Raw genomic sequence first — 25301 nt, 5'->3', positions numbered from 1 at the left:
TTATAGTGTTTTGAGACCATGATTAATTTTATTAAAATTAGACGATTTTACTTAGCCCTTTGCTTAGGCTAGTTTTTGAGCTAGTATGGAGAAGTTGAGACATAAGATCGACCATTTCATTTTCTTTAGTTTTTTTTAGTGTATATATAGTATTTTTTCCCCCTCCAGGATCACTTGTTATTGCCTGCTACAGTGCACAATAAAACTCAGAGGCCTAGAATGTCCCTTGTGATGCCAGCTATGACCTTTAATGGTGAGTACACTTTTTTTTTAATTTTTCTTTGAATAGGCAAATGAGCTCTAAGCAATTAAATGCCTTCTATGTAATAGAAAATTACATTTTTTAGTCTTGAGATATGTATTTTGTTTTAGTACGTTGATAATGACATAATGCACTGAAAAGGAAGGGCGATATTGTTGAAGGATAAGTGGTAGAATAGACATGTAGGTCACTGGCTGGTACAGCTTTGACAAATAGATTTGTTCAGGAAATTTTAATGAAGCCTATGCAATAAAGAGTTGGATGAAACCAGTTCTTTATTTACAACTCTTTATAGCAGAATGTGTCCGTGTGGTTAGCCTAGTCGCTTTGCAACCATATGTCCGGAGAAGGAGTGTCCTAGGTTTTGATTCCTGTCGACGACGTGAGGAGCTTAAGGATCTTGCTCAGCCATAGCCAAGTTAGCCAGTCTTGGGCGTGGACAGCAGGGTTTTTTACACCAGTTTATCTAGGGGTTTTTTCATCCCGCAAGCAGGCAAACCAGACCCGTGAACACACAGGCTGAAGTCATAAAAAATACTGCAAGGAAGGTAATGGGAAACCACCTTGCATCATTATCTCCCTAGTAATCAGTCGCAACCCTCTCTAAGAGAGGAAGCCATAGGATCAGATCAGATAGCAGAATGTAGCATACTTTGATGAGTGGTATCATTTGGTTATTACATATTTCTTGTATGCATCTTCTGCTATTTACAATTAATGCACAGAAAATGGAAAAACAATAATAGACATCAGGTAATGTAATGTTGAATGAATGCTACACCCTAGTGTAGAATCATTTAATCACTTTGAAACTATATTAGGACAGTTTACTAACTTAAGTGAAATATTGTCTTAATTTTGTTAAATATTTCACGTAATGTATTCTGCATGATACATAGTACTAAGCAGAGTAGTTTTCTAATTATTAAGTGCACTTATAATTACTCATCAAGCAGGCATTAAAAATAAAATTTACTGATCTTAGTAATATGTTGTGAAAAAAAAAGTTTAGAACTGCATATTCAAGAAATTACATTGTGTTTTCCTATATATATATATATATATATATTTATATATTTCCTATATATATATATATATGACAGAATGATCATTGACTCGGTTAACATACATAGTTTTATGAAAAAATTTGAATGACTAGAACCGAGATTTAATTAAAAAGGTTTTTAATATAAACACACTACTAGTTTCGGCCTGTAACAGCCTTCTTCAGGTGACATTATAAAAGAAAAAACACTATAAAGTAAATATTTGCAAGAACAGGAGATAAAGGATTACCCATAGCCAGTCCATGATTTTGTTTGTATATATTATCTTGAAATTTGACTGGCTATGGGTAATCCTTTATCTCCTGTTCTTGCAAATATTTACTTAGAAGATTTTGAAACCAAGGCTATCTCTTCCTTTATTTTAACACCTAAAGTTTGGAAACGTTATGTGGATGATGTCTTCATTGTTTGGAGCCATGGACATGAATCCCTTATGGTTTTCCTCGAACATCTCAATAGCCGACATCAAAGTATTAAGTTTACTGCTGAGCTTGAAACGGATAATTCCTTGCCTTTTCTTGATGTCAAACTGACTCGCTCTTCTACTGGTAAACTAAAAATATCGATATATAGAAAACCCACACATACCAACAGATATCTGCACAGTCAATCCCATCATTTCCCTCCTCATAAGCTTGGAATAATTTCCACCTTGGGACATAGAGCCCGTTCTCTTCTTGATGATCCAAATGAACTGCTTACAGAAATAAACCATCTGAAAACTTCTTTCGAAGTTAATGGATATTCCAAGAAAATCATTAACAAATTCCTTCTTAATCCTCCCAGACATCACTCAGAAGAAACAAATAGATTCAAAAGCAATATATCTATTCCTTACATAAGTACTGTTTCACATAAATTAGCAAAAGTTCTAAAAAAATACAATATCAGAACCTTGTTCACTCCACTTCCAAAGATCCGTTCCTTAATTAGCCACCCAAAACCTTGTCATCATCAACTCAAATACCCTGGCGTATATAAAATATTATGTGACTGCGATATTCCTTATTTCGGGCAGACAGACAAATCTGTCGAAATGCGTATGGAAGAACACATGAGAGACATTACTTACAAGAGACAGCGAGCAAGTGCATTATCAAGTCATATCCTTTTCTCGGCTAATCCTAATGATGATAACCAAAGTCACAAAGTCTGCTGGGAAAAATCTACAAACATCTTCCGTTGCAGTGATGAAATAGAGAGAAAAATTGTGGAATCGAGAGAAATCATCTTCAATCCTGTTCATCTAAATAACAACTTAAGCTACAACCTCCCGGATAGTCATTCAGCTGTAATCATGTACTGGCGTTCACGTGATGCAGCAAGCACGCACTCTCCCAACAATGCAACAAATGAAAGAACAGCTTCAAATACAACTACAACGTTTTAATGCTAATTATGTATAAAGACTGTCTATGTTGTTCATAGTCTTTTAACCCTCAATGTTTAGTGTTTTTTCTTTTATAATGTCACCTGAAGAAGGTTGTTACAGGCCGAAACTAGTAGTGTGTTTATATTAAAACCTTTTTAATTAAATCTCGGTTATATATATGTATATATATATATATATATATAGAATGATCAAAATTAAAGTATCCCTTTGAAGACTTTCTGGAGCATCATCCAGTGACTCAAATGCTGTGGTGAAACTTTGCAAGAATGCAGGAAATAATATGTAGGGGGGGGGGGGTAATTCCAAAATTCGCTTGATGATTTGATATTTCTAACGCCCAAAAGAAGCATTATAAACATCAAATACGTGGAATTTGAATATCACGCAACTCGGCAGTTGCCAGGAGGGTTTTAAAAAATGGACATGGGATTTTCCTTTCATTCTTACTGTTAATACTATCCACAAGAATGGCACTAACCTCCAATGTAATTGGAGGATTTGTCTATAACTAAAATGGCTTCACTGCTGCCAGTTGGCGAGAATGGTCATTCAGTTTTAACTTGGCAGGTAGTTAAAGCAATTTACAGTAAAGTAAGGTTATATGTTTAGAAATTACACAGCTGGTGATTATAGGAAATTTTGGATATTGCTTGGAGTGGTGCTATGGGAGGACATGCTACAGGGTAAAGACTTAGTAGTGCATGGAAAGTGGCCAAGGGGTATTTGATGGAATGGATAGCTGCCTGCATACCTAGAATTAGAAGTAATGAATTTGGAATTAAATTGATGAGTTGCAGCATGGAGCAGGAGTTTGTTTGTTTATAAATAAATAAAAAAGTGGAGAGGATTCAAAGAGAAAGGTGATCAGCAATCACATGAACAATTCAGAGCATAGGCCAGAACGGTGACTGCTATGGTAAGGAGGCAGAATCAGGGAGATTAGCTGAGTGAATCAAGAATAATCTGAAAACATTCTTTCAGTATATATTAAAAAAAAAAAAGAAAAGAATAGAAAAGGAAAGGAAAGGGAAAAAAAGACCAAGGTAGAATAACTTTGATAGTGGTAGGGAGGTGAATTATTGAGTGCTCACTTTGTAAGGGTGTATCATCCAGGTGATGATATTTCCATAAGAGAATATAACAGGTTGATGTGGAAGTAGGAGTAGAGGAAGTTGTGGTTATAGGATATTTCTCAGTGTGAATACAGTTATGGGTTTAGATGAGATATCAGCTCTCATATTATGAGAATGTACTAGGTAATTGGTAACACCTTTGACTAGTTTGTTTGAGTTTTAGCTCTAGTAGAGTTCTAAGAGTGCAGGAGGGAGGTAAAATGGTTCCATTGCATAAAGGATGCTCCAAGGCAGAAGTATTATTCAGGCAAATTATTGATCGATCAGCATTTCAGGACTGGTGGTCAATGTATTAAGAAGTTGGCTAAAGAAAAAAAATTCAGGAATAGGTAGATAGGAATGGGATACTGTATAGGAGTTAGCATGGTTTTGTGAGGAGTAGGTCATGCTTTAGTAACTTACTCATTTTTTATAATAAAGTGACAGCCTGAGTTGGATAAAGGTAATGGCTACATGATGATATTGCTGGACTTCGCAAAGGCGTTTGACAGGATACCACATGGAATTCTGATACATAAATTGCAGCAAATGGGGATGGATTTGAAGTTGATGTGGATAAATAAAAAGTTGATTGATGCTTCACACCACCACCATCCATTGCAAAAGATGCAATGGATGGTGGTGGTGTGAATATTTAAAACTTTACGAGACAAGGCATGCAATATATGACGTACATCAGTCAGTTAAAAGGAATATAGAACTGCACTACCTGAAACAGAACTTTGTATTTAATGATTTTGAACTCAAAATCAGAAAAAATTCTTAATACATCCCCTGCAACTCCTTTACTTAAAGATTTCAAGAATACAATCATGCTACCTTACATCAAGAATGTCACAGACAAAGTGGCAGCGTTACTCTGCGATCACAACATAAAAGTGGCTTTTTTTTTTTACATTTACAAAAAATATCAAGATTCCTCCATCCACCAAAAGCTCCACATCACCTCATGAAAAAACCAGGCATCTATGAGATTCATTGCTCTTGTGCTCCAGCACATAACCAAATGTGGAAAGGTGCTGGCTTTTTCTAGTTAAAAGACATAGAAGACAGAGCAGTTTAGATGGTTACTGGAGGAGTTTCAAACTTGCTGATTACAGGAGTCTAGTTTTTTTTTTTTTTTCTCGCCTTTTCCGGTAATACACTAAATAAGTCTACGAAAAAAGATGCTCGTCAAATATGAAATTGAAAAAAAATTTAATGACTTACCTGATCATGAACTGGAATGCCTCGGGTGAAACATCAGAAATCAATATTTCTCTCTTTTCATTTGAGGAACCATAAAGCTTATCAGCAAACGTAGGGCTTCCCAGTGCAAGTATCAGCTTATGCACCGGGCAACTCGTAGCAAAGGTGGACCAAGCTAACATCACTCCTATCTCAGTATCTCCCATAATGCAAAACACATCTCCTTGCGGATATGTATAATGTTATGCATTAAGGGAAGGGCCACAACCCAGACTAGTTTTGACCTTTATTGAGGTCTCTTCAGTGGGAGCCAGGCCCAGAAGTGGAGATACCAGGCAGAAGCAATGGCAGGTCATCTTTACCTATAGGAGTTGCCAAATGGTATGCCACCTTTTTATTAAATTACTCTGGATTTAGAGAAAGATGTTGAAAGTTTATTTTTCACTTGGTTAGACTATAATAAATTTAGTTTAACCCTTTATTCAAGTGTGAGCAAACAAAGTTTGCACCTGAAAATATCTTCAGGACTGGGGTAAGATGGTACAACTTTTGCCATTGCTTCTACCTGGTATCTCCACTTCTGGGCCTGGCTCCCACTGAAGAGACCTCCAATAAAGGTCGAAACTAGTCTGGGTAGTGGCCCTTTCCTTAATGCATAACATTATACATATCTGCAAGGAGATGTGTTTTGCATTATGGGAGATACTGAGATAGGAGTGATGTTAGCTTGGTCCACCTTTGGCTATTAGTTGCCCAGTGTTGTACTTTACTACCTTACCTTCACTTTACCCTACCTTACTTCACTACCTTACCCCAGTCCTGAAGATATTTTCAGGTGCAAACTTTGTTTGCTCACACTTGGATAAAAGATTAAACTAAATTTATTATAGTCTAACCAAGTGAAAAATAAACTTTCAACACTAAGCTATACACTAATGAATGAAGTGTTATAAAATTTTTATTTTATGCAGTTATGATTTACGACTGCATCCTTATGTTTGTTTACATTCTCTCGACTGTGAATGACACCATTTAGGTCTGTAAGTGTTTGTGTGTATAAGTTTTGATAAATTATAACTTTCTATAATGGATTTGTGTATATTTTATGGTAGTAAATGATAAAATAGACTATTATCTACTTATATTTTATGCATTCCTGACCTACCTAACTTTTTCTTAATTTTTCGATATTTCTAAGCTACGTGTTTTGTCTGCAAGTTTATTTAAATTGTCATAAATCTCCAAAAAATTTTTCAATATATTTATTGAAAAAAAATCTGCACGTAAGTGGACTGGCATATTTCAAACCCATGTTGTTCAAGGGTCAAATGTATTTTGTAGTCTGTGTCTTGTCTTCCATGTATATCTTCTATTTTATTAATATATCTATTCCAAGAATCTTGGTGCGATTTTTCTTTACTATGCTTTTAGCTATATTTCTTTTCTTTTTTGTGTATTTCTTCTATTTCCTTTTTTAGGAATCATTTGTATGCTACTTGTTTTTCTTTTATGCATTTTCTATATCTGTGGTCCAAATATTTAAAAAAAGTATTTCATAGGCTGCCTTATGAATTATCTGCTATAAAATTTTCCATTCTTCTATATCTTCATTAATTTTATCTTCTTTTAGGTAATCTATTAATTGTGATGGATATAGCATGCATTCTAGTGTTTTTTTTTTAATGTATTTTTTTTTTAGCTCATTTTGTTAGCATTTCTATTTTTGAGATTACTGAATAATGATCTGAAATGATTTCCTCTCTAAACATATACATCTCTCACATGTAGAGCTCACATGTAACACCTATTGAATAACATGGATAAGATTCTGTATTCATAGGATCTCACATGTAACACCTATTGAATAACATGGATATGATTCTGTATTCATAGGTCTTGGTGCTATACCATTCCAAGTATGTCTATTTATATTTTTTCAAAAAAAGTATGCAATTTTAAAATTATTTAAAATACAGAAGTTTAATAGTTCTTGACCATTTATGCAGTTTTCTCCATATTTACTTAAAATGTTTGGGTTGGATTATTTCCATCTCTGGCATTAAGATCTGCTTTTAATATTTATTTATTTTTATTGCATATATTTAATTTTTTTTGTAGTTGTTGTCATTATTATTACCTCTATGGAGTCAAAAGACTCATCATGGAAAGTCTCGTTGTTACCTGTACAGTTCATCATATGTGGTGTGTGGTGGAAGCTGCTGATCATGTATTTTATGAATGCTTGGTGCAATAGCAGTAGTGCCTAGATGTATCCCAAGACATCATCATCATGTAACTATTACTATCTTGATATGAAGCACTGGCAAAAGACAAAACTTCAGTTCCAGATAATAAGACTGAGACACCAGGTTCAATATCTTTTATCATACTTTGTGTGCATTATCTACTTGACAAGAAGTAGATAATTTCAGTTTATACAGAACAAGGAACTAATATTTGGCTATCTCCACTTGGTCCTAATTCTATGTGATTTGAATGAGTTTCAATTAACTCAACAGTATTAAGAATAGGCACCGTATTCATTACTAGGGTGTTAACATTGGATCTTGGAGCAAAGTGTCAAAAGTTGTCACCATCTGTGACATTTTTCGAGTTCTTCTAAACAGATGTTGGCTGAACAAGGCACTTTATATACTCCAGACACAGAGAGTTAAGGGAGATGGTCTTTAGTACAACGTATCAAAGAAGCAAGCCTTTGGTGGGACTTAAAAGCCATGCACAGATTGCACTTCTTTAACACCCCAACCAGCCAGGTCATACAGAATCTTATCCATGTTATTCAATAGGTGTTACAGAATCATATCCAGATAAATCTGGATATGATTCTGTAACAACTATTGAATAACATGGATAAGAAGTGCAATTTGGTCTCACTATTTCATCCACATCAGCTGGTAGGGAGGCTAATATTCTGGCTTAAGGTTCAAAGCTGTATAACTTGGAGGAGACTTCCACATAACCTTCAGAGGAATCCAAAGAACTAACCAGGGCTTCTGATCTAATGTCCAGTCCAAATGTTCTCGTGGTGCACTCTGTAAGGCATCTACTTTGATACTGAACAAAATAGGTTGGGCTGGCAATTTGGGATTTAGTCTAACAAATTGTATTTTTATTGGCTTAAATCCCAATACAAAATGATAGTACAACATGACAGAATTTCATGCCAGCTGGGGTGTTGTCCAGTTCAACAAGGCCCTCCCATTGTTTTCACCAGGGAACTAGGGCGAAGCTAAAAGTCAGCTACTGGAACAAATCCTAAAACACATCCCAACTCAACATAACCAGAGTTCAAGATCGGTACTGTCAACATAAGAAGCCTGAATGGAAAAGAAATGGAGCGAGATGAGGAATTGGATAAGTCCCATATCAACATAATAGGGATGACGGAAACAAAAAAGACAAAAACTGGTGAGATCTTTCTGAGCAATAAATACAAAATGTTATATTCAGGCAATGAAAATCAAGGAAAAGGAGTAGCAGCCATAGTATTCAACACTAAATATGAGGCTAATCTTCTTGAATGGCAGGCAATATCAAGTAGAGTGATGTGGGCAGATATCAGAATGGGGAGCTGGACAATGAGACATATGTACCTATGTTCCCAAGTTTCTTCTTCTTCTAAGTTAAAAGTGGAGGAATTTTTTGAAGCTTTAGAGAAAGCAACTGACACAATGAAAAAGAAAAGTTGGTCCTTGTTGGAGATCTAAATAGCAGAGTAAGAAATGATTGTCAGACATACAAAAATATTTTGGGAAAATTGGAGAAAAGAGCAAATCTAATAATAATGGCAAATACCTTTGCAACGAGTTGCCTGAGATTATACTACGTAGGACTATTTGCATTAGCTCATGCTAGTAACGCCAATACTTTTATAGTTTTAAAACAATGTGGGATTTAATATCCCCTTAATTTGAATAGTGTTTATATCACCAAAATGAAGCCTATTGGCTCTTTATGTTTAAGTAACTTAATGGTTGCACCTGTTTGACAACTCGTATAGCAGAGTATATAAGTTCTTTTCGCTATACCCTTTGGTATCTATTTGGTCTAGCTACTCACTGATGAAGAGCCTCAAAAAAGGCTGAAACCAGTCTGGGTAGTGACCTCCCACCATAATGTAATAACAGCATACATTTCCTAGGAAATGTGTTTTTACATTATGGAAAATACCAAGATTAGCGATCATAACTTTCCCCACCTTTGCAACAAGTTGCCTGAGATTGTACTACGTACTAGGACTACTTGCATTAGCTCACGCTAGTAACCGCCGATACTTTTATAGTTTACTATATTCGGCATGAAACTCTCTGATTCCAATCTTTGAGTTTCTTATTCGGTTTTAAATCAATGTGGGATTTAATATCCCCTTAATTTGAATAGTGTTTATATCGCCGAAATGAAGCCTATTGGCTCTTTATGTTTAAGTATACATATCCATACTTGACGTAGAGAAAGCCATCAAAAGCCTGAAATGTGGAAAGGCAGCAGGAGTAGATGATATTCAACCAGAAATGCTCGAGTGTGGAGGTCTTGCAGTGGCTGCACCGCATAGTTCAGAAGGCCTGGACACATGGTTCGAATTCCAGATGATTGGAGTAGATCTCTCATAGTACCCATGTATAAAAAGGAAAATAAAACTGAATGTGAGAATTATAGGGGTATTTCCGTACTGAGTTTTCTTGGTTAGATGTATGCAAATATACTTGAGAAATGGTTGAGAAGGATTGCAGAAGGGAAGCTTGATCCTGACAGCCAAATAAAGGCTGTCAGGATCAGATTTTCACTTTATGACAAATAGTTCAGAAATCATGGGAATATAACAAAGATCTGTAGTTGACCTGCAAAAGGCATATGACAAGGTGCCAAGATGAAAGATATATAAGCGCTAAAGTTATATGCTGCCAATGTAGCATTATATCAAGCAATACTTAGTCTTTATTTGAGTTTTAAGTCAGCAGTTAGAATTAATGATGTTATACTTTTAAATAAATTCAGTACAAGTCTCCAAGATTCCCTGACTAAATTAAATAACTGTTGTAATAAATTTGTTATGAAAATCAGCTGTAACAAGACAAAGACAATGAAAATAGACAGAACTATTGAAAATAACAACTTCATCATGAATGGGGAGAACCCATAGAACAACTAAAACATTTCAGCTACCTAGGCATAATTTTTAGTGAAGATAGTAAATTAAATATGAAGATTGACAACAGAATCAAAGCCCATATGGTGGGAAGTCAAGTGAATAAATTTATATGGAATAAGAGAAATTAGTCAAAAAAAGTAGTAATGTATGGATCTGAAAGTTGGGTTAGAAATAAAATACTTGACCAAAGACTAGAGACCATAGAAATGAGAGTCCTGAGAAAGATTAGGGGCATGAACTGATGGCAATATCATATTAAAAACGAGGATATTAGGAAAGAACTTGACATTGTTAACATCCAGGAATGTGTTAGCAGAACTAATCTCATGTGCATGGTCACTTAAACAGAAGGGAGAGAAAAGATTAGCAAAATAAGTCTTCTCTGCCAGGATAGTAGGTAAGAGATTCAGAGGAAGGGCAAGATATAGATTGATTGATACAATAAAAAGCGCTTAGAAGACAGAAATATAAGATCTGATAATGTTGGAGTCTTGATAGATAACAGATTGTTTGGAGGAAAATTGTTGATAGGAAGTTAGTAATTATGTAAGTTTTTCATGTAGTACTATCATAATATCTTCTACATACTTTGAGGGTACATGTCAAAAATAATTTAATTATGTATTTTTTTTTTCTTAGTCTTCTATCCACAAAAGATTGATTTCTAAACCTATAGTACATTTGTACCATGCGTGGGCTAAGGATATTTTTTCCATTATTGATTTTATATGTTTTTTTTCTTATTTTTTACATAGTCCAGAGACTAACCATTGATCTTTTTCAAGCCTGTAATAAGCAGGCCAGTGATCTCACACTAGGTGATGAAATTAACATGCCACTTTAAAACAATCATGAACATCTATGCCCACAGCAGGATTCAAACCTTTAACCTGTTGGTCAGAGAATGGATACCCTAACTACTCAGCCAACCAGATCAGCATATGAGAGAATTATATTTTCATGAATACAAAAAGTGCATTACAGGGAAATGATTTGAATATATGTGTAAGAAAGACATAAGTAGCAACTTCTGCTGTCAGCAACATGTACTAATGCTATGACCTCACAAACAAACCGCAGGATAATTAACACTATGAGCAGACACAATATTAAACAAAACTGCTCGTACTTATCAGGTCATTAAATGTAAAGTGTGGTGAATATTGTTTATTTTAATACAAATGCTGTAGGTAGAAAATGAATTAGAAGTTGAATGTTGATGAGTGGAAATTAGTCAGAACACTAAATTAGCTGTATACAAGACCGTGTTCAAACCAGTTTTAACTTATGGATCTGAGAGCTGGGTCAGAAGTAAAACACTTCACCAAAGACTAGACACCACAGTTATGAGAGTCCTAAGAAAGATTAGAGGCGTGAACAGATGGCATCAATGCAAATTTCATTTTAAAAATGAGGACATTAGGAAAGAACTTGACATTATCAGCATCCAGGAATGCGTTAGCAGAGCTAATCTCAGGTGGTATGGTCACTCAATCAGAATGGGCGAGGAAAGATTAGCAAAACAAGTGTTCTCTGCTAGGCTGGCAGGAAAACGATCCAGAGGGACCTAGATATAGGTGGATTGATACAGTACAAAGGGCCTTAGACGATAGAAATATAAGATCTGATAATGTTGGAATCTTGACAAGTAACAGACTGATTTGGAGGAAAATTGTAGATAGGAAGTTAATAACGATGTAAATTTTTCATGTAGTACTATTGTATCCTGTACACCTCTTGAGGGTACATGTCAAGAATTTGATGATGTTAATGAGTCTGGCAGACTGTTTATATTTATACAATGAAAATCATGGGAGATATAGCAGAGTAAGTGAAAAATCCTATAGGCTAAACTAATCTCTTAATAAATACTGTATGACCTAAGCAGGTACTTTTACTAGGGAAAAAACACTGATTTTAATTGCTAAAAAAAGCAGACTAAGTCCACATAGTACTTTTCATTATATATATGTATGCCAACAACACAGTAAAGTTTATTTAGTCTATCAAAATGTATAGGGTAATAAAAAAAAAAAAATAGAGACAAAGTACTCTAACTGGTAATACAATACAGTTTTGTCTAAAAAAAGTGTGAAGATCCAACAAATAACAATACAATTACACGGATGAATTAACTACCCTCAACCCTATCTCTTCAAGAACAGATTCATTTTTGCAACAGTTTGTGAGAAATAAGTGACAGAAAACGGAAATAATGCTTTGAAAGTGAATGAGTAAACACAGACTGAAAAGTCTCAAAAAATTGTAATATTAAATTTGTTTTGTACAAAAAAAATTATTTTAAAAATTATATGAATATTAATGATGCCATGGTCTTGGAAATTTATTACATAAAATCTTAAAATGAATAAAAAAGAATGGCAGGTAACATGTACATAAAGTAACACATTACCCTAAATATACATAGTCTTACAACTGGCTTAATAACAAGCTTGATTTATACACAGAGTAGCAGCTTTGAAATTGAAACATTGGCAAATTTTATTTTCAAGCTAAAATTTTTATCATACTAAAAACAGAAAAGTATTTATCAGGAATCCCAACAATTTTATTTTAACATTTAAAAATATGAAATATAATTTTTAAGTAACAGTATGAATACAATATGGTTTTTAATAATTGAACAAAATATAAACATAATGATAAAAAATGAGCAAGAAAACAATGAAAGTGGCTTTGAAGAACATTTTGAATATATTGTCATGTGATTGACCAAGAAATAAGTAACCATCTATCAGTATATCATTTTTATTTTTCTTTCAAGGTTACATGGTGGTCAACATTCATTGTATAGAATTTATGAAGACAAATACACATATTAGAGCAATTAATTTACTTATAATTAGGAAAATAATGCTCAACGTTTCAACTTCTGTATCATGGTCATCATCAGAAAAACATTCATACGAACAAGACACAAGCTACATGACACTACACAAAAGTAAGCTAAATCTAACTGCTTTGTTAATCGTTTATGCTAGCCTGACCTCTGGTGAAACCAAAAAATAAATAAAATAAATCAGTAAATAAATAAAAAATAAAATCAATAAATAATTTTTTACATAATAACATACAGACAATTAAAAAAAATATATATATATAGCTGAACTACATCAAATGCATCTTTACAGTCCTTCTGTGTTATGGTTTTCTTTTGTTGGGATTCTGCCATCGTGTTCTGGATTGTATATGGGTCTTTCATAGTCTTGGAATTATTGATCCATCATTCTTATTGAGATTAAGAAGATGAATCAGCATCTTACAAGGCTTTCTTGAATTTTCTTTTAAACCAAGTTTTGGTGCAGATGTAGGGACTTGGTGCCTTTTGAGTTAATTCTATGACATGTTTGGAGTGCATGGTCTGACAGGCCTGTTTTACTACAGTGAAGGAATTTAATGTGGTGTTTGTCATTTCTTTTCTTTTTGGAATTGTGCACCCTGTTTCTCCTATCTTGGGTAAGTTGCAGGTGCATTGGATTTTGTAAACCCCTGGGCGGGCAAGGTAACGAAGGGATCTTTTCATGAATTGAGTATACTTTTTAATTTTGCAGAAGGTGTGAAAGTTACCTTAATATTATTTCTGTAGTGTTCTATTTTTTCTTATATTCCACTAATGTATGATATGACTATGCAATTATTTATGAGGATCTTGTGAACTGTTGTTGTTGTTGCAGCCATTGTTTATAAAGATTTGACTAATGATTTCATATTCCTTTGTTAGCGCCTTCTCATCGGAGAAAATTGTTAGGGCTCTATGTTTGAGGATGCTGATGACTTCTCATTTTTGTGTTGGGTGGTGGTAAGAATCTGTGTATATATTGGCCTGTGTGTGTAGCTTTGTGGTAGACCATGAAAGACAGCCTGAGGGAAGATGTGTGACAAGTGTGTGTGGAAAAGGAAAAAAGTTATTTTCAATCTCGATGGTAAATTGGATATGTTTATAATAAAAAATAATTAATAGTGGTTTTCGTACCATCATCGACATTAGAGTGGCCTTCAAATGCTTGCCCAAGGACACAACACTTTCAACAAACATCCTAGAGTTTACAATATTCCATGTTCTTGTGGCTTAATTACATAGGACAAACATTGAGAAGTTTAGAAATAAGACAAAAGGAGCATATTGGAGATGTCAATAACAACAGAGAAGATAGCTCAGGTCTGGCATTCCATTTCTCCCACACTCACCACAACATTGAATGGGACAAGAGCACAATGCCATCCAAAGAAGACAACTAAAGCGCCTGCATCATCAAAGAGACTACGGTGATGATTCACTCACAAGGCACTCTCAAAAAAAAACCAAGGAATGATTTTGTGTGATATTTCAAAATCACTTATCAGATCTTTAAACACATCAGACTAATTTTTCTGCAAACTATCGAGCACATCTACTGAACGACTGACCATGTACCAGCTTTCTTGTTTCTGTTTTACCTGTATTATTTTTGTGTAACGGTTCCTATACATTAGGTGTTTTTAGTTATGTAATGATTCACTTTTTTGTAAATTTAACGCTTGTAAATTTGTGTGTTCATCCTGACCCAGATGAAGCCACTAGCTTAAGTGACGAAACTAGTAGGTTTTATTAAATAATTATTACGACCTTATAAACCCAGTGTTAGTTATTTTTTATTGCATGCTTTTTGGTCAAAAAAAATCAACATACTCATCATGGATATGTTTATGTTATTTAAGTGACTTAGCAATATATTTAATGTTTGGCCACTGTGTGGACAAATGGTGAATATATTCAACATATCTGAGCCACACTTTAGGCTTTAGACTTGCTGAATCTAGGTCAGGATGAAACTAGTGGCTACACTCATCCCCCCCCCCCCCATGAAATACCCTTGCAAAGAGAACTGATATTGGACAGAAGTTTGTTTTGTATGAGAAGAATTGTGTCATTGATTGGGACATTCATGAAAAGGGCAGTTACATCAAAGCTGGCTAATAAATCTTCTTTGTTGAGAGTGTATGCTTTTAGTTTTGTTTATGGGGTGTATTTTTTATGGGGGGGGGGGGGGAATGAGTGTAGCCACTAGTTTCTTGGTTAAGTGATGGGACTGTTGATTCCTTCAATTATTGGTCATAGTGGTGCATCTGTTTTGTGTACTTTTGGCAGGCCATAAATTCTGGGAGCATGGACATAATGCAAGTAACACCTTTTTAATTGTTTCCTCTGGTCAAGTGATGACTGATTGATTAGTACCAAGTGATTAGTTCCGTTTTTTTTTTTTTTTTTTTTGGAAGGATTATTGTTAACCAATTGGTACATGTTGTGGTTTGATACCAGTTGGTTCCTTTTTTTTTTCAGGTAAGCCAAACAAAACATTGCTATCACCAAGGTGGACAAAGGCAATGCTACTGTCATTCTTGATCAGGTGTTATTTTCCTAATTATAAGTAAAGTAATTGCTCTAATATGTGTATTTTGGTCTGCATAAATTTTACACAACGAAGAATATTGTTTTGTTCATGAGTGTTCATATTATAATGATTGCTTTATTAAACCAATTTAAATATTTCAAATAAATTTAAAAAGTATATCCAGTTATTAATTTTTGGAGTTATTTTGGTTTTTGCTGTTTTTAGGCATCACCATAGTTGCTTAGTGGTTACAGTAGCGCTGAGTACATTTAACATTAAAAGTATAAACAAAATAAAAAAAAATTTCACATCAGTCAATGCCTTTAGAACTTGTTGCAATATACTTTAATTTGAGCACTTTCTAATGTAGGGAGTGAAATTAAAAACAAATCATGTTTTTTAAAAAAAAAAAAAAAGTAGCAATTCTACAAATACAAAACAAACAAATTATAACTAATATCGATACATAGCACCACTAGTGGCAAAAAAACGGAACTATGATGCTCTGAATTTGTAATTCGGTTATAAAAATACTCAGTTAAGTTTCCAATAATACAGAGTTCACTGTGATTGGTTAATAATTGTGGATCATTAGTAATGATATAGATTATAGAAATTCAGATTTACATGGTAATTAAATTCCTGAAAAAATTGCATTCAGTTGTTGGAACATGAAATAAATTATTGTATTTGCCGGTATATAAGACGCATTTTTTTTCTTTGAAAATAGGTCTGAGAAACAGGGTACGTCATATATGCCGATACTCAGTTTTTTATTACTTTCATTTCTGAAAATTTTCTCTTGGCAAATTATGGCTGAAAAACGTTGCCATTGCTACAATATTGCATTCAAGTTACGTGTGATTGCATATGCTAAAGAACATAGAAACAGGGTGCAGAGAGGCATTTCGGGCCAACTCCAACTGGGAAAATGATAAGAACTTGGATAAAATTTTTTCCTAAAAAATGTGTACAAAAAAGGGGGTGTGTCTTATACTCCGGCAAATATGGTAACTTTATTAGCAGTAATAACAGTTTGTTTTCATCATTTGGTATGACTGCTTTTATGCTTCTTATTCTGTGAGCTTTTTTTTTTCTTTTTTTCTTTAGAGTCTATGGAACAACCAAAACAGCACGTAACTATGATGCAAATTGATTGTGAGGTGATGAATACCAAACTTGTTTATGTCAAAGAGTCACTGATTCCTCCACATTTATGGCATAAACAAAATCATAGTACTTCTGGTGGAGATCCTTATACAGATTCTTCAGGATTTACCATGCCACATAGTTCAGGGAGTAAGCTGCAAAGGTCTAAAACACATCGAAGGTTTAGTGAATCCAGATCTCCCTAACTGAATACACATAGTGCTGCTGCTGTGCGCACCATGACACTAGCTGTGATGTAAAGACTGAAGTGAGATCATTTGCTTTGCATTAATAACTTCAGTGATTTTTGAAGTGTTTCAACATAACCCATCTTTGGTGCACTCATTTTAATGCAGAAACAATCCCTCATAGAATAAGAAAAAGGCCATTGGAAGAAAGAAAAAATAGTGCAAAAATAAAGTACATAGGGAAGAAATGAATGGGAAAAAAAGGCTGAAGAAGAAAAAAAAATTATAAAAAAAGGAATAACAGGTACAAGTGTTATTTTTTAAACACTGTAGTGTGTTCAGAAGATAGCCATAAATTCAAAATATGCATGAATTATTTTAGTGAATTTTTATCACAGGTTACATACTGACCTTAGACAGCAGTTAATGTAATATTTCCTTTGTACTTTGAAAAATTAAAACAAAAGTTGTGTGTGTTGAATACATTTGGGAGTTATCCCTAGATAAATTTCATTTTGAAAACGATATACCATTTGGGAACAAAATGCAATTTAGATATATTTTAAATAGACAAAGAAAAAAATATTATTCTGAAAATCATGTTATTTTTCTTTGTTAATTGGTCATGTACTTCTAGCATCATATATTTTTTCCAGTCTAATAAAATGATAATAAAAAAAGTAGATCATTTTATGCTAGTATAAGAAAGAATATAAAATAGAAATGGTTCTTTAACTAAATATTACATTAACTGCTTTGAAATAAAAATTAGTTTTACTTAAATATTAGGCCTAGTTATGTATTGCACACTTAATTGCAGAACTTCATTGCCATATATTATTTTATCCATAGTAATTCTTTGGATGGCTGCATAATGTGAATGATCCAACAATATAAATTTTAGTGTTACTATAGTGAGAATGAGAATATCTCAGATGTTCTTTTTTTTTTTTTTTTCATATGTGCTCATCTGTTGGATCAAATCTGACATCATGTAAGAAATACTGTTAAAGTTAGGAAATTAAGATAAAATTAAAGACAAAACCAAATAAGGCATAAGTCTCTCAAGTCCACTGATGGAGAATTTGTGCTTGGTCGTTGTACTACCACCACTACTTGTTGTTTCTTAACTATATGAAAATGTCAGATTCTTAACTAGCTGTTTCCTTTTATCTTCAAGTCTTAGAAATGCCATTCTTGGGTAATCCTCAATGTGTTTATGCACAAATATTTACTTATTAGTACATTAAGATGGCCAAAATATGGAATATAAGTAGCACAAAGCAATCATATTGATACTTTTACGAAATGTGAAACTTTAACGCTCATCAATATCACTTAAATAAATTCATCTTTGTATTTACTATTTCTATTTGATATAGATTCTATCTTTCATTAACATGCCTATTAGAATCATGATGTTCTAGTCTAGGAAATATTTATATTAGGCCAGTGAGTGTGCAGAAAGTATTAAACATAGCAAAAGGCATTTAGAGATTGTTTTATGTTGTGCAAGATATACAAATTGCACCTGAAGTTTTTCAGATGGTATTGTGCTCATTTAATTATTAATGACATACTATAAGATGATTTAAGAAAATATCATTTCAAAATGTGATTCGCTCTAAAAATTTTTTTTTTTTTAAACTTGCAAAGTAAGCTAAATATGTTTTAAAAATGAGTTATCAAATGCTTTTCCTTAGAAAGAAAAATCTTTTGAAAGTAGTAATAGCTTTGAAAGTGTATAGTCATGCATTCATCAAAACAAGTTGATTTAAAAAAAAAAAAAATCAGTTGATATAACATTATCTTTTATCCACTTATGATAAGAGAATAGTTTTATTTATTAAGGAGCATATTTCAAAATGTACTGGATTCTCACTGGTATAAGTCTTTTTAGGTCTTCAAAAGAATGACATGCTCATTATTACTTTTTATTTTTATCCTTAATGTCAGGAGGCGAGTTTGTAAAGTTTAACCTACTTGTTAAACATTTTTCAGGGAGGAAGCAATTCATTTTCTGCCCTTCAAAAGGATCAAAACTTACTGCAGAAATACAAGATAGATTTGATCAGTGAATATCTCAACCCATGTGTATGATAATTGCCTTTGCATCCCCCCCCCATAAATTTTAATTGGTTGGCTTAGTGCTATGATTTCTCTTCTCTCTCTTTTTTTTAATTATTTCTTAGATTTCAAATTAAAAAATTGGGTTTGTGCAATGCAAATTTTATGGATTTTTTATTTATCAATATATATATATATATATATTGGTATGAATACAATACCAAAAAAGAAAATAAATTGGATTATTTATTAATAATTTTCCTACTTCCCCCCCTCCCCCCACACACTTGGCATTTTTCCAGTCCTTGCTCACATATAATTATAAATGGTACAGTGGGATTTAACAATTAATTATCTTACTGTAAAATCATTGAATAGGAAGAGAGAGAGAGCAGCACAGTTATATATAATTTAATTTTTTTTAAATGAATTTTATTTCCTGCTTACTTCAGAAAGGTCAAAAGTAAGAGTTAGCCTTATCTCCTCATAGCAGTCGCTTTCATAATCTGTTATCTTGTCATAGTACTATATATTTTGTTTTACTATAAACATTGACTTGATAATACAGATAATTATAAGTGGTTTACCTGAGAATAATATGTTATACAGTTATTATAATAACAGCTAGTATAGCCTGTTTTTGTTTAGGAGTGTCCCTTATTTTAAATACATTGGCTATTATTATTCAAAAAAGGGGTATATATATTTTAGGGCATTATGGGTGAGTATAGAAGGCAATTATAGCAGAATAAAAGAGGTGTAAAAATTTTGTACATATCTTGTTTTGATTCCAGGATGTCTTCCAATTTCATGATCCTGCTTAAGGTTGTTTATAGGGGGGGGGGTTTGACGTGGGAAAATAAATTTGGAAACCCGGGTTATGTATTAATAATATATATATTACTGTGTTTAGGGGCACATTTTGTGGGGGGGGGTTACTTATATGGAAACTGGGGAGGGGATATACATATATTGTTATACAGTATATGAGAAGGAGAAAAAAAATTAATGCAACTCCCCCACCCATGAAAGGTTTTAATAAATGTATAGTACATCCATACTGTGGATGGATTAAGAATTTTTTTTATTTTTTTATATAATTTAGAAACTCCTTGAGACCAAGTGTGAAATTTTTTCAAGCTACTTCAGGCCTCCATTAAATGGGGGCATTGATTTCAATTTCATCCTGCACCTAAACAACAACCACAAACTTCCATGCCTACAATGAGTTATTACTTGAATTTGATTTTTAACAAAACTTATTGGAGAATGCACACATTTAATGAACAGAATATATCGATCTTATGGCATTGGCTATAATCCCATTACTAGTTATGGTTTGTCACTCAAACCAGTAGATACCATTGTCTTAGTAGTCAGTCTCCAATTAATATTAGTCATTTACCTCATCATCACCTGCTTCAGATTAATAACTGTTTTGCTTTCCTGAACAAAGCTGTTTCTTTTATATGCCACACCTCCTTCAAGAATAAGGCATTTCTACTGAAATTTTGAATTGTTCCAATTTTTTTAGCTTGCTGATGACAGTACATTCTATTCCTGTTATTCAGTTGACTAACTTTGTAGTGCTGCCCTTCTCAATATGCTTCAAACTGCATCCTTTGCACAGTGTGTTCAATGGCAGAATGCAGCTGGTCTGGACTGTTATTGCACACATGCTATGTTATGCTGCCTTTTAGTACTGGCAAGTTATCAGGATGATCCCTGTCTTTGAGAAATCCCCAGAACCAGAAGTCACAGGGAGTTAAACCAGGTGAACAAGATGGCCATGCAGTGGTAAAAGCACAGCTGAACACTATGAAATGTTCTCGGAGAACCTCTTGCACAGATCGACAGATGTGTGGTGGGGACCAGCATCCTGCATGAAAATGACCAAATCCATGCACAGGCACTGCTGTAGATGACACATTAAAATTGTGTCACAGCTACAGCATATCATATTGCAATGCCTCTTGGCAATGATAAATGAAGCTGTAAACATGCACCAGACAGTAACTTTGGGTGAATGCAAAGAAATTTACGTTCACCGCATCCAACTCCACTCAAGCGAGAAATGTTAAAGCAAATGTCAGTCAACTTTCTTCTTAATTCCATGCACTTGGTATTTAAAGCCCTGTGGGTCCAACTCTTGTGTCAGGGTTGTCTTTAATGGATAGAAATGCAGAATCTTCCATAGAATTTTCCAGACAGTTGTATAAGGCACATCCACGTGTCATGATACAGCATGTGAAACTGCAGGAACCAATGCTGTTATTCATGGACTGCTCCAGTAGCAACTTCATTCACTTTGTTGTGAACTGATTGCTTTTTGACCTCTGCTAGGTCTAACTCCCAATAATCCATTTCTTCAAAATGACTAATCATTCATTGCAGAGCACATAGAGATAGTGGACCTTGCTAACATCTGTTCAGTTGACAAAATTTGCAGAAACAGCATTCCAATTGTTAAGATAGTACAGCTTTACAAGCAAAGCAGATTGGGACAAGGTTGGTGCAATCACTGTAGACGATCAGAATGAAGGGAAAAATCCCATGTCCATCTTTTTTAAACCCTCCTCACCTGCCGGATTGCATGATATGCAAATTCTATGCATTTGGTGTTTAAATGTCCCTGTGGCGAATTTTGGAACTAAAATACCCCCCCCCACACACACACACCTCAGATATTGCTTCTATATGATGCACAATGTATTCCTGCAAAGTTTTTTGTAGCATTTGGATTGTTGGATAGTGCTCCACAATTAAACAGGGCTTTAATTTTGATCACCTTGTATATCTAAAAGTTTATAGGCAACATCTTCAGTTGTTTTCATTTTTAATGTACATGATTATAAAATTTTGTTCAAATGATCTTGATAAACAAGAATAAATTTGAAACCTTAATCTTCTTAGGACTGCATGTTGATTAAGTCGACTATTCGTTTCATTAAAAATCATTGGTCCAACTACTTTTTAGAATATTTCGCATACAAATTCAAAAGCATAGGGCTTTTTGCAATCATGTTTTTTTTTTATATATTTCTTAATTTCTTTTGTCATTCTGTTTCTCCTCCATGTCCAACTGAGAGATGTCTCATGCATGATATTGAAAAGTTCATCTGTGGTGACATAGTATTTTATAGTTGAATTATCATTTATGTTTAAGTTGTGTTTTCTTAGTTCTAAATGCCTTTTCCCTCAACCGAAAACGAGTGTTTGAAGTATTTTCCGAGATTACTGTGGCTAGCTTTGCATTAAATTGTCATTTATTTATTCTACTTTAGTAACATCCATTTTGAATGCATACCTACGTCAAAGCATTCATTAATCAAAGTAATAATTTACTATTGAAGAATATACATAATGACCAGTGATTTTGATAAATTCACAGATATTAACCATATTGATATTTAGGATTATTCATAATTCCCTGTCACTTATAATATCCTATTTATCAAATTTTTCATAACACACACACACACATATATATAGTATAATGTTTTAAATAACTGCTTCACAAATAAGAGAAAGTTAAATGGAATTTTCTCTTACATGTGTGAAACTTATTATTTACAATGTTATACTATGTCTAACTTGCATGTCTCTATTAAACTTCTGTGTATATATATATATATTATGATATTTTCTGATTATTTCTGTCATATCTAGATAAAATTATTAAAAAGAGCATACCAATTAAAAATCTCATGTATAAAATATTTGTACATAAGAGTTCTCTGGCTTATCATACACTCATTTCAGTTAAGTTGTGTGTCATTATCATAATTATCATAAAAAAATAGAATATTGTCAAGGTCAGTAAAATTTTAGTAAAGCTCCTTTCTTGACTAAAATTTCATATTTGCTTACTTTATGTTAACATACATTAATAGTGCACAAAACTAAGTTCTGAATAAAGATTAAATATATGAATTTATACACACACGTGTGTGTGCGTCTGGCAGGCAGTTGATTTGGATTGCCTTATATTATTAAATATAATTTTGTTAATAAAAATGTTTTGCTAGCCTGCTGTTTAGAAATTAAAAAAAAAAAAAAGTGCAGTGTGCACATGGAGTGATAAAATATTTAGTAACTGTAAATGGAGAAAATGGAAATATGAATCATGGGAACATATTTAAAATACATTGCATTTCTTATTAAATAATTAGCATGTACTTTGGCTGCTTTATTATAACAGTTATTGTTTATATATATTTGAAGGAAGGCTGCATTTTGTTTCATATATTCTTAACATACTTCATAGTTTACAACTGTTTTGTTTTTCATGCGATTTTTTATTAAAATATCTAGTCCTTAGTACTGCATGTATACAAAAGTGTTCACTTGTTAAAATATAAAATAAGGAAAATGTTTTCAATTTTCAATATGTATAATAGGGATCATCCTTACATGATGACATTCTTTTAGGGGGGCTTAGAGAGAAGTTTGCTGTAAATGAGAACACAGGATATCTAGAATGTCATATCAGACTACACGAGTTTGTTATTGGCAAAAATTTTAATTGTGTTAGGAACATAGCATGTTTGACATACTTAAAATTAAAAATCTTTGAAATCCAGTCATGGTTTCAAAACATGGCAGCTAAAATATATGCAACTGTATTAAAAGTTACATTTAAAAAAAAAGAAAATGTTAATTTTTTTTTATTTATAGTTTGATATGAAGGGAAGGAAATGAAGCTAAAAGTCCCCCCAAAAAGTGACATCATTTAAGGAATGAGCCTTAAATTAAGCATAATTAGTGTCAGAATAACTGAGAAGTGCTAAATTTCTGATCGTTGCTAATAAATGTTTAATATACATATGTGTGAACTGTCTTCTTTTGGAAAAATGGGTGTTTCTTATTGATACAAATTTAATATATATATATATATATATATTAAACCCTTTGCAAGCAACCCTTTGTCCCCTGTGCTAGCTAACATCTTCCTTGAAGACTTTGAAAAGAAAGCCATATCTTCCTTCTCATTTAAACCAAAAGTTTGGAAAAGATATGTTGATGATATATTCATTATTTGGAATCACGGGCACACAGCTCTCACAGATTTTCTTCGTCATCTAAACATCCAACATCCTAATATAAAATTTACTGCTGATATAGAAAATAATAACTCTTTACCTTTTTTGGATGTTATGCTTACACGATACTCTGAAAGATTAAAAATCTCTATGTACAGAAAACCTACGCATACCAATAGATATCTGCATAATCTTTCTCATCATTTTCCACCACAAAAACTTGGAATTATATCTACCTTAGGACACAGAGCACGTTCTCTCTTAAATGAACAAGATGAACTACAAAAAGAAATGAATCACCTCACTCTTATTTTTAAACAAAATGGATACTCTGAAAAAACAATTAAGAAACTTCTTCTGAACCCTCCTAAGCAGTGCACAACAGAGACTATTAATTTTAAAGGTAGCATCTCTATTCCATACATTAGCACAGTCTCTAAGAAAATAGCTAAAGTCCTTAAAAAATATAATATCAGGACCTTCTTCACCACACTTCCAAAAATCCGCTCTCTAATCAGCCATCCAAAACCTACTCATCACAACCTTAAGTACCCTGGAGTATATAAATTGTGGTGTGATTGCAATATCCCATACTTTGGTCAAACTAACAAATCTATTGAACAACGCATAGAAGAGCATAAGAGAGACATCTCATACAAAAGATCTCATGCAACTGCTTTATCCAGTCATGTTCTTTTTTCAAATAATCCTAATGATGACCAACAAAGCCACTCTGTATGCTGGAATAGATCAGAAAATATTTTTCGCTGTGAAGATGAGTTTGAAAGAAAAATCGTAGAATCACGGGAAATCCTACTGAACCCGGTCCACTTAAATAATAATTTAAGTTATAACATCCCAGATAGCCATGCTGCAGTTATTCAATATTGGCGTTCACGTGAACTTGCACGCACAATTGCAACAAACAATGGCACGCCAGTTGGAACAACTTGAAAAATACAACGTTTTTATGTATCGATTATGTGAGGCAATTTGTACCTGTAATTTCCAGTTTGTTTATTTAAATAATTCAATGTTTATTAGTATTCCTTTCCTTTATAAATACCTGAAGAAGGCTGCTATATGCCGAAACTAGTAGTATTTATCATTAAAATCTTTATATGTTATCTCGGTCTTGGAGTCATTAAATCTATTTTTTGAAATATATATATATATATATATATATATATATATATATATATATATATATATATATATATATATATACACACTGTCCAGCAGATCTGTC

The 25301-nt window shown here is 33.2% G+C and overlaps 1 protein-coding gene across 1 annotated transcript in view; it reads left to right on the top strand.

Annotated features, from left to right (window-relative positions):
- Atf6 (bZIP_ATF6 domain-containing protein ATf6) overlaps positions 1-19830 on the top strand; it is a 244734-nt gene extending 224904 nt beyond the window's left edge. Inside the window, exons 12-13 of the mRNA XM_090414984.1 lie at positions 169-253; positions 16717-19830. Coding sequence (XP_090271110.1) covers positions 169-253; positions 16717-16961 — 330 coding nt within the window. The 3' untranslated portion in view covers positions 16962-19830. The remainder of the gene's footprint in view (positions 1-168; positions 254-16716) is intronic.
- The last annotated feature ends 5471 nt before the right edge of the window (positions 19831-25301 follow it).

The sequence above is a fragment of the Typopeltis vanoorti genome, chromosome 26 (assembly GCF_054136105.1).
Source record: "Typopeltis vanoorti isolate ZY-2024b chromosome 26, IOZ_Tvanoo_1.0, whole genome shotgun sequence".
Classification (NCBI taxonomy): domain Eukaryota; kingdom Metazoa; phylum Arthropoda; class Arachnida; order Uropygi; family Thelyphonidae; genus Typopeltis; species Typopeltis vanoorti.
Note: the sequence above shows the minus strand (reverse complement) of the source record. Positions and strands in the feature narration are given on the sequence as shown.